At 35.7% G+C, this 16667-nt stretch overlaps 1 protein-coding gene across 1 annotated transcript in view; it reads left to right on the forward strand.

Annotated features, from left to right (window-relative positions):
- TMTC2 (transmembrane O-mannosyltransferase targeting cadherins 2) overlaps positions 1-16667 on the forward strand; it is a 412397-nt gene that overhangs the window by 215512 nt on the left and 180218 nt on the right. Inside the window, exon 4 of the mRNA XM_078449640.2 lies at positions 1421-1535. Within this exon, the coding sequence (XP_078305766.2) occupies positions 1421-1535 (115 nt within the window). The remainder of the gene's footprint in view (positions 1-1420; positions 1536-16667) is intronic.

Below are 16667 nucleotides of genomic sequence, written 5' to 3' on the forward strand. Positions count from 1 at the left end.
TAAAAGATTCTACACTTTTTTATTCATTAAAAATTGATACTGCCAAACCCCTTTCATTCTTCAGATAAAGTCAGTAATTATCCAAATAAGTATATTCTCGATACACAAAAGCCTTCTCATCCCTGCCCTCTGCCTGGGAAGGACTCTGGTTTTAGGACTCAATACCGCCTCTCCTTTCGGTAAAGAAGAAAGGCAGCAGAAGCATCCAGTCTTGAGTCCTAAGTCTGCAGACTGTACGGACAGTTGTTAATAGTGTAGGTTTGGTCTTTTGAATGTTGAAACATCATGATTACTTGGGGTGAAAAAGAAAAAGCATACAGAAAACACATATTTTTTTATTTTTTATTTTTTTAAAGTGTACTTCTTTATTTTGAGACCGAGACAGCATGAGCAGGACAGAGGCAGAGAGAGAGAGAACAAAATCCCAAGCAGGGCTCCGTGCTGCCAGCACAGAGCCTGATGCGGGGCTCATACTCACAAAACTGTGAGATCATGACCTGAGCCGGAACCAGAAGTCAGACGCTTAACCAACTGAACCACCCAGGCATCCCAAAACACAGATTTTTTTTAAAAGTATTATGTGTGAGGGGCGCCTGGGTGGCTCAGTCGGTTGGGCGGCCGACTTCGGCTCAGGTCATGATCTCGTGGTCCGTGAGTTCGAGCCCCGCGTCGGGCTCTGTGCTGACGGCTCAGAGCCTGGAGCCTGTTTCAGATTCTGTGTCTCCCTCTCTCTGACCCTCCCCCGTTCATGTTCTGTCTCTCTCTGTCTCAAAAATAAATAAACGTTAAAAAAAAAAAATTAAAAAAAAAAGTATTATGTGTGAAAATACTGAGACACTGGCTTTCCTACAAATAAATTTATTAACAAGGAGCATATAAAAGAACATTATATCTGAATAAACCATATATGTTTAACTGTTTTAAAAAGTGTCATGTTTCTGATGATTAAGCCTCTTTATAGCTTTGATCTTAGTTATCTTGCTTTATATGCTGTTCTCTTATGTCATTTTTCAGTTTTATCGTATTTGAATGGAAATCTTTATTTATTTTAAGATGATTTCTTACAGTTCTGGTTCAGTAAGTTTACAATAATTTCAGGCCATGCAGACCCCTACTGAAATTTGAAAGAGCCTGAAGTCTTTGTAGATGATCTTAAGATAACATTGTTCTTGGCCTTATGATGAACTGCATATGTATATCAGCTTTGAGACATAATAATTACTTTAATTTTTTTAAGACTTCGATTGTATTTAATCTCCTGGTTTGATGAAATGTTGGATTATAAAGGAAATAAATTTTTCCTTCTTAAGAATGCTTTATGGAGGTTTTCTCTCCCTGTGGTACTTCCTGACGCCCTGATATTATGTCATGTATAATTGGATTGACGCTCAGCCTGAATACTTCTTTCTCTTCTTGGCAGCATGGGGTAACCTTGGAAATGTTCTGAAGAGTCAGAGCAAAATTTCTGAAGCTGAAAGCGCCTATAGAAATGCTTTGTACTACCGTAGCAACATGGCTGACATGCTTTATAATTTGTGAGTATGCATTACTTTCTCTGGTTTGCTTCATCTTTGAAACCTGTGGTGAGAGACTATTGATTTAACTGCTGGAAATGGAAATGATGATAGCTGTTTTTCTGAAACAGTCTTTTCATTAATCATGCCTGTGAGACTAGTAGGTGCTTAGTATTTGTGATTTCTTTGTTTTGGGCCTATGCATTGGCCCAAATATTCATGTCTATTGATGTAGTATGGTTGAATTTTCTTGAAGTACTGTGGTACTTCATATATAACCTAAAAATTGGTTTAAATGCTTTCAGTTTTGTTTGTTTGAAGTTTGTTCCATTAACACTTAGTTGGGATCAGGAAATAAGGTTGCTATGTGTGATACTTCATATAATCAATATTTTCATTATTATCAAAGAATTGTTTGTGTCAAAGTATGTATAGAACGTGTAGTAAATCTGGGGAGTTGTCAAATAAGAAAATGTGGTTTAACAGCCCTCCCCCTGCAAAGGTACTGGTAATTAAGTCAGAGTATCTGTCTATGTCAGGTTAGAAAAATCCCTTGGGGAAAAATTTGCTGTTTTTCCCTGGAAAGAGGATGCAGTAAGATATTAATGGATATATGCAAAACCCAAATATCTTCTTTGTCTCTTACATTTATGACACGTTTGTGTTTGCAAGTAATAGAAACTTGGTCTAAATTTGCTTAAACACAAAAGAGAATTTATTAATTCCTATAATTGAAAATTTCTGGAGTTGATTAAACGTAGGCACAATTAGATCCAGGTGCTTTACCTTTCAGAAATTTGTCTCCATTTTCTGTATCCAGTTTCCTTTGGGTTCATGCCTCTCCCTGTGGGGCTCTGTCAGTTGCAAAGACAACTTGTACACCTTTATAGACATAATGTCATGACCCTTTTCAATCTCAGGAGGGGTTGCCTTGGTGTCTCTGTTAATCCTGGTAGAGATCTTTGAGTGACCCTTCTGGGGTCGTGTGTCCTCTCTTGAGTGAACCATGGGGCAGAGTGGCAGGGGCAGTAGCACACCTCTTTTGGCAGGGCCTCCATGGTTAGAATGGTTGGGAGGAGGACCAAGTCCCTGTAGGAAGGGACCAGACATAGTAAGATGTCTACTGCTTATCTTCAATGGATGAAGTAATACTGATAGTATCAAACTAACTTGGCAACTTAATTTTTAATATGTGTTTGTATTCTGGTTATATCTAAATCTTTTGTACTGGCTAAATCTAAGTGAACAGACAGAAAAAATAGAAAATGAATAAAAATAAACAAAAAAAAATCTAGATTTTTAAGAAAAAGTAGACAAGGTGAGCTCGGTTTAACTTCCTGTTCCTACATTTACCTTGTATTCAAACTCCCAGACTTTAACACCAGGATCTCAGCCTCCTGGCCTATGGTCTAAATTAGGTTAGCATGTGTTTTGTGTTGACGTGAATAGTGTTCAATTTTCTGTTTTTACCTGGAATGCATTTAGATGGGGCACACCCTCTCCAGTTTGTACTCTCCCTGATACTTGCTTTCTACTGTTTCTTGCTTCACCCTGTATATTACTGTAATTTTTCATGAAATACGTATTTCCATCTTTTTTTTTTTACTTGAATGAGTATACCTAGATACGCCTACAAAGGCTTTCCCCATGTCCACCTCATCTAAATTATGTGATATTACTTTATTAGTGATTAGCAGTATTTTTATTGCATGAAAAAAGAACCTTATCAGTTTAATACATGTATACCAATGTTTTTTGGGTTTTGTTTTTTTTTTTTTTTTTTTTTTTTTTTTCATCTGAAAGTAACTTTGTCACAGGGACCCCTTGTCTTGTAATAAGGGACTGGTTTTCTTCTCGTGCCCATTCCCCACAGATTTTCAGAGGACAGAGTAAACTGAACAACCAGAACCTCTTCACTGAGCTTGTCTTTCTTTTTCTTAAAGAACCTACAGCCAGTAGTTTCAGGTTACCTACCTCCTGGCGGTATCTGGCATGTCTTGAAAGAAGAAGGAAGTGTATCTATCTAGGCTTACTCTTTGCTGAGAAGAGAAATTTATTCAATTAGACAAATACCCTTTACATGTAACTTAAAACCTGCATCTTGTAACTTCCTCTGTGGCTGTATATTTGAACTGTTACAGAATGGATAGACCTCCCAAATCCAAATGAAAAATCCTTGCTGGAAAAGTGGTTATTAACAAAACGTTTTTTTCCCCCCTTATTTATAAGTGAGATGTAGCATAAATGCCATATATAGTTCCAAAATATTTTTTATTAATATGACAGGTTTTTTAAACTACACTTAACTGTTAGGTCAAATGGGGAGGCTTAAATTCCATAAGAAATGTTACCAATCATTATAAAATATTGGATTATAAAGTCCATGTGTTTGATAGAATTCTGATACTAAATAACTATATTTCAAAAGAAGTGAATTCTTCATTGATTTATTTTTATTTTTTTATTTAAAAAACTTTTAAATTTATTTTGAGAGAGAGTGCAAGTGGGGGAGGGGCAGAGAGAGAGGGAAAGAGAGAATCCCAATCAGGCTCCACAATGTCAGCTCAGAGCCTGATGTGGGGCTTAATCTCACAAATCGTGAGATCATGACCTGAGCCAAAACCACGAGTAGGACACTTAACTGACTGAGCTACCCATTGATTTTTGATCAATCATTAATAAAATGCACCAAGGTAAATATCTTACCACCTGTAATATTATACATGTGTCTGGTATTATATGTCCTTATGAGCTAACTTTTATTTTTGGTTTTGTTTTTTCTGTTTATTTACATAGTTTTGAAAAAAGCCAAGTTTTCTCATGGACCATTTAGAGACTATTTGACAATACAGTTTTTCTTTTAAGGTATATATGCTGTTTTTATTCCGTAATTTTCTCTGATATACAGAAATTTCTTCTTGTTCTGTTTCAGTTTTGAAAGAAAAGAAATGTGCTTTGCTCAGTTTTATCAGTTAACGTAACCTAATATCCCTCCTTCGTGGTAGTAGCAGTTATTAGTACATTTCATATCCTCAGTTACAGTTATATCTCTTAAAGATGTTTATGACCAAAGCCTGAAATAATGGACCTAGTATATCGTTGGCATGAAATGCCCATTTTTATTAATTAATTTTAGAAGCTTTTGGGAATGATGTAAGCTCCTGTTAGGTCCTGTACTTAACTTTTAATCAGTAACCTAGATTTATTTATTTTTTTCTTTTCTTTTTTTTTCTTTTCTTCTTTCTTTCTTTCTTTCTTTCTTTCTTTCTTTCTTTCTTTCTTTCTTTTTAACATCTTCAATGTTTATAAATCTACCTGCTTTGGAAACTACTGAAAAAACTGCATGGTGTTAGGAATTTTTATTAGGAAAATGATCTCTAGACATACATTATTATGTAACTTCAGAACACTGATTACCAAAGTGAGGTCCACCACCACTGGACAGATACAAGATGATTCTAGGAGGTCAGAGATAATCTTTAATCCCTATAATTTTATTTTTCTGTTTATAGTTTAAAGATATAACTAGCTCATCTAAATGTTCTAGGTGGGGATAGAAGGAAGAAAAGATGATTTGGAAAAACATCAAGTAAGTAATAATACAAATGATAGGTGGTTATATCTGAAGTTTAGGGAACATTGCATTAAAAGATTTTAAAACTTTGAGGATGTTTTTCTGTAGCATTAATATCAAGTTATATCTGAGAGGTGCATGTATGAAGTTCAGTTGCCTATTTATAAAATTATGGAATAATTTTAATTTTTTTCTCTGTTAATAATTACCTGAATTACTTCTATGTGCCAAGCACTCTTAGTTCTTTACATATGTTATAATAGCTTGCTTTCAAATGAGGCCTACAAAATGAAGAAAATGAAACTCAGGTAATTTGTGTTGGTTACACAAATAAAAGAAAAGCCAGTATTTGAACTTAAGATGTTCTGACTCTATACCCATGCAGTCATAGTATTTCTTCTCAAGCTGGCAGAGATAAACCAAGGATGTGGGGAAAAAAAAATAACCTCAGTATATTTCTTTTAAACCTAGAAGAAAAAACTTAATTCTAACTACTTTTACATATATAAATAAAATACTTGTAATTACGTTTTAAAAAAAATTCTTTTTAATGTTTAAGAGAGAGAGAGACAGAGAGACAGAGACAGAGCGCAAGCAGGGGAGGGGCAGAGATTCAGGGAGACACAGAATCCAAAGCAGGCTCCAGGCTCTGAGCTGTCAGCACAGAACCCAACGCGGGGCTCGAACCCACAAATCATAGGATCATGACCTGAGCTGAAGTCGGACGCCTAACCGACAGCCACCCAGGCACCCCTACACAACTGTAATTATATCTAATAGAGAGTATCAGTTATTATTACTTTTTAATGACAGTTACTAAGTTTACTGAACTTTTACTGTAGAATTTTGTTAGAAGGATCATGAGTTCGCACAACTGAGCTAAAAGTTGCTTTCAAGAAGAAAGTACTGCAGAAATTGTTTTAAATTGCCTAAATCCATTAATTATAAGGTTTTGATATCACTTCAATCCATGCTTACAGATAATAAGCATATAATGTGAAATTTGAAACAGTACATAATTCTACTTTAAAAAATTGAGATGTAATTGAAATATAACATTAGTTTCAGGTGTACCTCATGATTCAATATGTGTATGTATTGAGCCAATCACCACAATAAGACTAGTTAGCTGTCACTAAACATGTTCACAATTTTTTTTTTTTTTTTTTTTGTCTTGTGATGAGAGCTTCTACTTAGCAAATAAGACTGGTTAGCTGTCACTAAACATGTTCACAATTTTTTTTTTTGTCTTGTGATGAGAGCTTCTACTTAGCAAATAAGACTAGTTAGCTGTCACTAAACATGTTCACAATTTTTTTTTTTTTGTCTTGTGATGAGAGCTTCTACTTAGCAAATAAGACTAGTTAGCTGTCACTAAACATAGTTACACTTTTTTTTTCTTGTGATGAGAGCTTCTACTTAGAAAATTTCTCTTCGCAACTTTCAAATATGTAACACATCGTTATTAGCTATAGTGACCATGCTGTACAATGGATCCCCATGACAAATATATTTTATAAGCAGAAGTTTGTACCTTTTGACCCCCTTCACCCGTTTCACCAGACCCCCATTCTACTCTTAAGAGTGACAGATGTGGTGCATTGAAAGCATAGCCTTATATTCAGCCTTTTATTCATATTGCTGTATTTATTAAAATCCATTACTTCACACAAGTAATTTTAAGACCAGTGTAACAGATCTGTATTATGATGTTGGTTTCTCTTTTCATGTATAATAAATTTCAGGGATAAAGCAGATAGACCATTGCTCAATGATTTATACTGTCAAATTTTATAAATATATAGTCGACTTTCAACCTTCTAGCAGCACTACTCACTGTCTCTGAAATAAAATTGATTTCTATCCTGAAAAATACTCATTGTTCTTTCATTGTTGTTATAGATTTGCCCTAGCAGTCTGTTCCAAATGATATTTAAACAAGTAATTCAATAGAACATTGAATATTTCATTAGGTATTAAATTTCAGGGTGCAGATAATAAATTTAATGTGGTTTAATCAATTCTTGATTATCTTACATAACAGAGGGGATCATTTCTGTGGATAATAGATTTTGCCACCATAAGCTAGTTGTCAGTTTTATTCTATGTTGTAAGAACCTAAGTAATCATCTAATATGAGAAGCCAGGAGAGGAGCAATAAAATAATTTAAGGAAATAAAAAGAAAATGTTAATGAAGTAGACTATGGTGAAACATTGGGAAGTAATGAGTAAGTGTAAGAGAATGTTCTTTAAAAGATCAACAGTTTTGGGCAAGCATAGTATATGACCAAATAGAAAACCTCAAGTATATAAAAGAGAATGAGAAAGAGGCTACAACCAGATGTATGGAAGCTTAAAATAACAAAACATTAGTTATATATATATGAAAATATTAGTGACATGAATGCTTTTTTGCAAAAATATAAATGATCAATATTAACCCAAGAAGTAGGCAATTGGAATCAAAAACCTTAAAAAATTTTAAAAGCCATATGAAAGAGTTTTCTCCAAAGGAACAAAGTTAAGGCATTTGACAAATGTGTACTATCAAATCTTCAATCAATGAAGTTATTTCTTGTACCAGTTACACTTCTCATTTATTTTTGTGAAGCTATATAAACTGATGGCAAAAGGTCTGACTATATTTAACACCGAAAAACAAAGGAGAATAATGAAAATAATAACAACAGCAAACATCAAAACCCCCCAAAAAACAAAAAACAAACCCACACACAACAAAAGCAAACAAACAACAAAATAACAGGACTACCAGTTATACTTATGGATATAAATGTAGACATACCCTAAAATTAATAGAGTGAATGTAGTAGCATATTAAAGATTAAAACATCGCTATCAGGTGGGGTTTATTCTAAGATTTATAATGGCATGTTCCATATTACAATTCAATTATTATACTCTTTCAATTTAAAAATTCAGAAGAGGAAAAAATTATGATCATTTCTAGAAATTCCAGGAAGGTTTTTGGTCAACATTTGTTTCATAAATAATAAACAGACTTATAAATAGTCAGACTTATAATAAACTAGGAATAAAGACATACTTCTATTATATAAAGAATATTGGTCTAAAGTTAATAGCAACACCATATTTAATATTAAAGTACAGCAGTCATTTCCATTTACATTCAGTTTCTTGAAACAGTGGCAATTTCTTATTGATCATTGTATCTCTTCTTACACAGTTCTAATTGTACTTGTTGACTTTATAAATGAATTATGAAATCAATATCAGAGCAAGGAAGATCCTGTTTATCAATATGTGATAAGATTAGTAATGGGTATTAGATAATCACATTCTTGGAATTGTATAAGTGTTTTTTAATCATTATCATGAAATGATTCCAGGTTACAAGGAACCTTCTTGAATTAGATGTCTGGAGTTGCATTTTCTTGCAGTTTCAGAAGCAAACACATTTACATTCAATTGGTTTCTGTATTAGTTTCTTTTTTTATTTAAAACAAATTTTTAAACATTTATTTATTATATTATTGAAAGAGAGAGACAGACAGACAGACAGAGACAGAGACAGAGCATGAGTGCAGGAGGCACAGAGAAAGAGGGAGGGAGACACAGAATCTGAAGCAGGCTCCAGGCTCTGAGCTGTCAGCACAGAGCCCGACATGGGGCTCAAACTCACAAACCGGGATATCATGACCTGAGCCAAAGTCAGACGCTCAACCGACTGAGCCACCCAGGTGTCCCATTGTGTATTAGTTTCTTAGGGCTGCTATAACAAAGCACCACAAACTGGGTAGCTAAAAACAATAGAAATTGATTTTATCACAGTTCTGGAGGCTAGCAGTCTGAAATCAAGGTATTCACAGGACGATTTCCCCCTGAAACCTGTAGGGGAGTCCTTCCTTACTTCTCTCTTATGGCTTGCTGGCATGCTTGGGAGTTTCTTGGCTTGCATCTGCAGAACTCTAGTCTGTGTTTGTCATCACATGACCTTCTCCCTGTGCACTCTCTAGTAAGGTTACCAGTCATATTGGATTGGGGGCCCAAACCTGTTAAATTAACAAGTTACATCTGCAGTGTCCCTGTCTCTAAATAAGGTCATATTCTGAAGTGTTGGAGATTAGGACTTCAACATACATTTTTTTTTTTGGGGGGGAGAGACATAATTCAACGAATAACAACTGCCTATTGAAAGCTTCAGTTTGAGAGAGACCAGACAGTAGTTTTTCATGGAGGAGCAGATCAAGTAAAAGGCTTCTTGATGAAGCCAAATCTTTGCATAGAATTTAAGTGGGTTTATGTATCTCACACTGTAAAGAACCTTTAGGAGGAAGTAATTTAAGAGGCTATAGCAGTGAGGGAAATGTGGGTACAGAGTTGTCACAGGTCTGCTTCTAGTGAGATGTTCATTTGTTCATTTAGGGGCAGGTTTTGAGGACCCTTGAGAGGTAAGAAGAATCAGAGATTATAAAATAGAAGTGATGTGACTATCTGACATGGAGCTAAGCCATTCTTAAGCTCCATGGCCCAACAAGGTATGAGAAGCCCAGGGAATGAAGACTGGTGGAAATAAGGGGAAAGGAAGCTTTGGCCAAATGGCTAGAGTTCAGGACAGGGTTTCCTGCCAAGTTCCATGGATGTGTGTGGGTGTGTGTGTGTGTTAAGGATGGAGGGAGGTGTCCCGGGGATACTAGGTAAGCAGGCTGGTCTCCTAAAATAGAGAATTCAGGAGACACTATCAATTAGGAGTGCCTGGAGGTGCTTGTCATGTGTGAAGTAAATGTAATTGAGAGATTTTTGGTAAAATTCCATTGGTTTGAGGACACTAGGACTCTGGATACACAATTCATTTGGCTCTTGACTGATTCCTGCAATGAGGTGGGACAGACTACCAGTACCTACTTGTTCTCATGGCAAAAGCAAGGCCTACCACTTATTACATACTTTGTTTTAATTGATAATTTTCACCAATCAATACACAAATATAATCTTGTTGTAAAACACTGAAATAGTACTGAAGAAAATAGAGTAAAACATAAAAGTTTCTAATTATTGCATTTCTTTTTTTTTTTAAGTTTATTTATTTATTTTTGAGAGATGGAGAAAGAGCACGTGAGTGGGGGAGGGGCAGAGAGAAAGTATAGAGAGAGAATCCCAAGCAGACTCCCCACTGCCAGCATGCAGCCGGATGCAGGGCCCGAACTCACGAACTGTGAGACCATGACCTGAGTCAAAAACAAGAGTTGGAAGCCTAACCGACTGAGCCACCCAGGCGCCCCTAATTATCGCATTTCTTAACCCCCTTTTGCCTACCCTACGATATATCTCCTCAGATTTTCACAAGTATGTGTACGTGCATTTATACATGCAGTTATGCATACATATTTTTTTTTATATATCTTTTTTTTTTTTTTTAATATATGAAATTTACTGTCAAATTGGTTTCCATACAACACCCAGTGCTCATCCCAAAAGGTGCCCTCCTCAATACCCATCACCCACCCTGCCCTCCCTCCCACCCCCCATCAACCCTCAGTTTGTTCTCAGTTTTTAACAGTCTCTTTATGCATACATATTTTAATACTTTTCTCCTGCATATATGTGTCACCACTGATTTTCAAATTTGTGTGTGTGCAGATGTGTCAAAATGTGCACGACCCTCTCCATTTTGGTTTACACTGCATAGTTTTTACTGGCATATCCAATAGGATGGTTTAGAAACTATGCTGCTTCATTCTTCATCTCTCTAATTAACAGATGGAGGTAAACAATTTTTTTTATTGGTTCTTTGTAATTTTACTAGGAGCTAATTGTTCATATTTCTTGCCTGGTTTTATAAGTGACATTTTTTTCTTGTTTTGTGGGGTTTAAAATAACATGCCCCCATGCACTTATATGCATATACACAAAAATCAGTTTTGCAAATTATTTTCTCCTAGTTTTTACTTGTCTTTTAACTTTTCTTATAGTGTTTATTGTACATAACGTGAATTTATACACATTTGCATATATACACATGCATATGTACATGTATACATATGTCTCTATGAAGACCATTCACAGGCTAATATTCAAAAATCGTATATTTTTAAAATATATTTAGAATTATTTTTGTGGGGTTTTTTTTTTTTGGGGGGGGGGTCCTTCGTCTACCCAGGACATACTATTTTTGTATTAAGGCATATTTTTTTTCTAATGAATATTAATATCACCCTAATAACTTAGGAGTTTTCACGTAAACTAAATTCCTGTGACAACCTAGAATCATTGTTGTGGACTTTATTTGGGTCTTGTGGCAACCCACAGCAAAAACAAACTTTTATTTGCTATAACTTATACTAAATTTCATATTTTAAGAGGCAGATGTCCCATTCTTGTTTTTCATATTCTAACACTTCTTGATTATTCTTGTGTATTTTTTGTTTAATGTGGATGTGATCATAGCCTTGTTAAACTGCATTAGAAGTCGAGTAGCGGGGTGGTTGTGTAGCTCAGTTGGTTGAGCATCTGACTCTTGAGCTCAGATCATGGTCTCAGGGTCATAAGATCTAGCCCCGCATCTAGCTCAGGGAGTCTCCTTGGAATTCTCTCTCCTTTGGTCCCTCCTCTGTGTGCACTCTCTCTCTCTCTTAAGTAAATAAATGAATAAATAAATAATAAGTAAATAAAGTGAGTCCAGTTGGGCTTTGACTGGTTATGCACTGACTATATATCAAAGTGAGGAGGACTAATATTGTCACACTTTAAAGTTTCCCTTCCAGATGCATATGTTGCTACACTTATTACAATTTAAAATTTTCCCTTTATTAACATTTTATATTTTTTTTCACATTGGTCTCCGTTATTTGAAGTTTATTTTTTCTTAATTTTTTTCTTAATACTGCAAATGTGTTTACTTCTTTTTTTTTTATTATTCAAGTATAGTTAACATACAGTGTTATATTAGTTTCAGGAGTACAATATAATGATTCAACAATTCTGTTAATCAATTAACATTAATTAATTCAACATTAATTAATCAATTAAATATTTATCAGTGCCCCTCAAATCAAGTGTACTCTTTTTGTTTTGTTTTGTTTTATATTTTACTTTTTATTTTTTTATTTTTTAAAATTTATATCCAAATTAGTTAGCCTATAGTGCAACAATGATTTCAGGAGTAGATTCCTTAGTGCTCCTTACCCATTTAGCCCATCCCCCCTCCCACACCTCCTCCAGTAACCCTCAGTTTGTTCTCCATATTTATGAGTCTCTTCTGTTTTGTCCCCCTCCCTGTTATTATATTATTTTTGTTTCCCTTCCCTTATATTCATCTGTTTTGTCTCTTAAAGTCCTCATATGAGTGAAGTCATATGATATTTGTCTATCTCTGACTGACTAATTTCACTTAGCATAATACCCTCCAGTTCCATTCCCGTAGTTGCAGATGGCAAGATTTCATTCTTTTTGATTGCCGAGTAATACTCCATTGTGTATATATACCACATCTTTTTTTTTTTTTTTTTTTTTTATTTTTTATTTTTTTTAATTTTTTTTTATTTTTTTTTTATTTTATTTTTTTATTTTATTTTTTTTTTTATTTTTTATTTTTTAATATATGAAATTTACTGTCAAATTGGTTTCCATACAACACCCAGTGCTCATCCCAAAAGGTGCCCTCCTCAATACCCATCACCCACCCTGCCCTCCCTCCCACCCTGCCCTCCCTCCCACGCCCCATCAACCCTCAGTTTGTTCTCAGTTTTTAACAGTCTCTAATGCTTTGGCTCTCTCCCACTCTAACCTCTTTTTTTTTTTTTTTTTTTTTTTTCCTTCCCCTCCCCCATGGGTTTCTGTTATGTTTCTCAGGATCCACATAAGAGTGAAACCATATGGTATCTGTCTTTCTCTGTATGGCTTATTTCACTTAGCATCACACTCTCCAGTTCCATCCATGTTGCTACAAAAGGCCATATTTCATTTTTTCTCATTGCCACGTAGTATTCCATTGTGTATATAAACCACAATTTCTTTATCCATTCATCAGTTGATGGACATTTAGGCTCTTTCCATAATTTGGCTATTGTTGAGAGTGCCGCTATAAACATTGGGGTACAGGTGCCCCTATGCATCAGTACTCCTGTATCCCTTGGATAAATTCCTAGCAGTGCTATTGCTGGGTCATAGGGTAGGTCTATTTTTAATTTTCTGAGGAACCTCCACACTGCTTTCCAGAGCGGCTGCACCAATTTGCATTCCCACCAACAGTGCAAGAGGGTTCCTGTTTCTCCACATCCTCTCCAGCATCTATAGTCTCCTGATTTGTTCATTTTGGCCACTCTGACTGGCGTGAGGTGGTATCTGAGTGTGGTTTTGATTTGTATTTCCCTGATAAGGAGCGACGTTGAACATCTTTTCATGTGCCTGTTGGCCATCCGGATGTCTTCTTTAGAGAAGTGTCTATTCATGTTTTCTGCCCATTTCTTCACTGGGTTATTTGTTTTTCGGGTGTGGAGTTTGATGAGCTCTTTATAGATTCTGGATACTAGCCCTTTGTCCGATGTGTCATTTGCAAATATCTTTTCCCATTCCGTTGGTTGCCTTTTAGTTTTGTTGGTTGTTTCCTTTGCTGTGCAGAAGCTTTTTATCTTCATAAGGTCCCAGTAATTCACTTTTGCTTTTAATTCCCTTGCCTTTGGGGATGTGCCGAGTAAGAGATTGCTACGGCTGAGGTCAGAGAGGTCTTTTCCTGCTTTCTCCTCTAAGGTTTTGATGGTTTCCTGTCTCACATTCAGGTCCTTTATCCATTTTGAGTTTATTTTTGTGAATGGTGTGAGAAAGTGGTCTAGTTTCAACCTTCTGCATGTTGCTGTCCAGTTCTCCCAGCACCATTTGTTAAAGAGACTGTCTTTTTTCCATTGGATGTTCTTTCCTGCTTTGTCAAAGATGAGTTGGCCATACGTTTGTGGGTCTAGTTCTGGGGTTTCTATTCTATTCCATTGGTCTATGTGTCTGTTTTTATGCCAATACCATGCTGTCTTGATGATGACAGCTTTGTAGTAGAGGCTAAAGTCTGGGATTGTGATGCCTCCTGCTTTGGTCTTCTTCTTCAAAATTACTTTGGCTATTCGGGGCCTTTTGTGGTTCCATATGAATTTTAGGATTGCTTGTTCTAGTTTCGAGAAGAATGCTGGTGCAATTTTGATTGGGATTGCATTGAATGTGTAGATAGCTTTGGGTAGTATTGACATTTTGACAATATTTATTCTTCCAATCCATGAGCAGGGAATGTCTTTCCATTTCTTTATATCTTCTTCAATTACCTGCATAAGCTTTCTATAGTTTTCAGCATACAGATCTTTTACATCTTTGGTTAGATTTATTCCTAGGTATTTTATGCTTCTTGGTGCAATTGTGAATGGGATCAGTTTCTTCATTTGTCTTTCTGTTGCTTCATTGTTAGTGTATAAGAATGCAACTGATTTCTGCACATTGATTTTGTATCCTGCAACTTTGCTGAATTCATGTATCAGTTCTAGCAGACTTTTGGTGGAGTCTATCGGATTTTCCATGTATAATATCATGTCATCTGCAAAAAGCGAAAGCTTGACTTCATCTTTGCCAATTTTGATGCCTTTGATTTCCTTTTGTTGTCTGATTGCTGATGCTAGAACTTCCAGCACTATATTAAACAACAGCGGTGACAGTGGGCATCCCTGTCGTGTTCCTGATCTCAGGGAAAAAGCTCTCAGTTTTTCCCCGTTGAGGATGATGTTAGCTGTGGGCTTTTCATAAATGGCCTTTATGATCTTTAAGTATGTTCCTTCTATCCCGACTTTCTCAAGGGTTTTTATTAAGAAAGGGTGCTGGATTTTGTCAAAGGCCTTTTCTGCATCGATTGACAGGATCATATGGTTCTTCTCTTTTTTTTTGTTAATGTGATGTATCACGTTGATCGATTTGCGAATGTTGAACCAGCCCTGCATCCCAGGAATGAATCCCACTTGATCATGGTGAATAATTCTTTTTATATGCTGTTGAATTCGATTTGCTAGTATCTTATTAAGAATTTTTGCATCCATATTCATCAGGGATATTGGCCTGTAGTTCTCTTTTTTTACTGGGTCTCTGTCTGGTTTAGGAATCAAAGTAATACTGGCTTCATAGAATGAGTCTGGAAGTTTTCCTTCCCTTTCTATTTCTTGGACTAGCTTGAGAAGGATAGGTATTATCTCTGCTTTAAATATCTGGTAGAACTCCCCTGGGAAGCCATCTGGTCCTGGACTCTTATTTGTTGGGAGATTTTTGATAACCGATTCAATTTCTTCGCTGGTTATGGGTCTGTTCAAGCTTTCTATTTCCTCCTGATTGAGTTTTGGAAGAGTGTGGGTGTTTAGAAATTTGTCCATTTCTTCCAGGTTGTCCAATTTGCTGGCATATAATTTTTCATAGTATTCCCTGATAATTGTTTGTATCTCTGAGGGATTGGTTGTAATCATTCCATTTTCATTCATGATTTTATCTATTTGGGTCCTCTCCCTTTTCTTTTTGAGAAGCCTGGCTAGAGGTTTGTCAATTTTGTTTATTTTTTCAAAAAACCAACTCTTGGTTTCGTTGATCTGCTCTACAGTTTTTTTAGATTCTATATTGTTTATTTCTGCTCTGATCTTTATTATTTCTCTTCTTCTGCTGGGTTTAGGCTGCCTTTGCTGTTCTGCTTCTATTTCCTTTAGGTGTGCTGTTAGATTTTGTATTTGGGATTTTTCTTGTTTCTTGAGATAGGCCTGGATTGCAATGTATTTTCCTCTCAGGACTGCCTTCGCTGCATCCCAGAGCGTTTGGATTGTTGTATTTTCATTTTCGTTTGTTTCCATATATGTTTTAATTTCTTCTCTAATTGCCTGGTTGACCCACTCATTCGTTAGTAGGGTGTTCTTTAACCTCCATGCTTTTGGAGGTTTTCCAGACTTTTTCCTGTGGTTGATTTCAAGCTTCATAGCATTGTGGTCTGAAAGTATGCATGGTATAATTTCAATTCTTGTAAACTTATGAAGGGCTGTTTTGTGACCCAGTATATGATCTATCTTGGAGAATGTTCCATGTGCACTCGAGAAGAAAGTATATTCTGTTGCTTTGGGATGCAGAGTTCTAAATATATCTGTCAAGTCCATCTGATCCAATGTATCATTCAGGGCCCTTGTTTCTTTATTGACTGTGTGTCTAGATGATCTATCCATTTCTGTAAGTGGGGTGTTAAAGTCCCCTGCAATGACCACATTCTTATCAATAAGGTTGCTTATGTTTATGAGTAATTGTTTTATATATCTGGGGGCTCGGGTATTTGGCGCATAGACATTTATAATAGTTAGCTCTTCCTGGTGGATAGACCCTGTGATTATTATATAATGCCCTTCTTCATCTCTTGTTACAGCCTTTAATTTAAAGTCTAGTTTGTCTGATATAAGTATGGCTACTCCAGCTTTCTTTTGGCTTCCAGGAGCATGATAGATAGTTCTCCATCCCCTCACTCTCAATCTAAAGGTGTCCTCAGATCTAAAATGAGTCTCTTGTAGACAGCAAATAGATGGGTCTTGTTTTTTTATCCATTCTGATACCC

The sequence above is a fragment of the Panthera onca genome, chromosome B4, assembly GCF_046562875.1.
Source record: "Panthera onca isolate mPanOnc1 chromosome B4, mPanOnc1 haplotype 2, whole genome shotgun sequence".
NCBI classification, from domain to species: Eukaryota; Metazoa; Chordata; class Mammalia; order Carnivora; family Felidae; genus Panthera; species Panthera onca.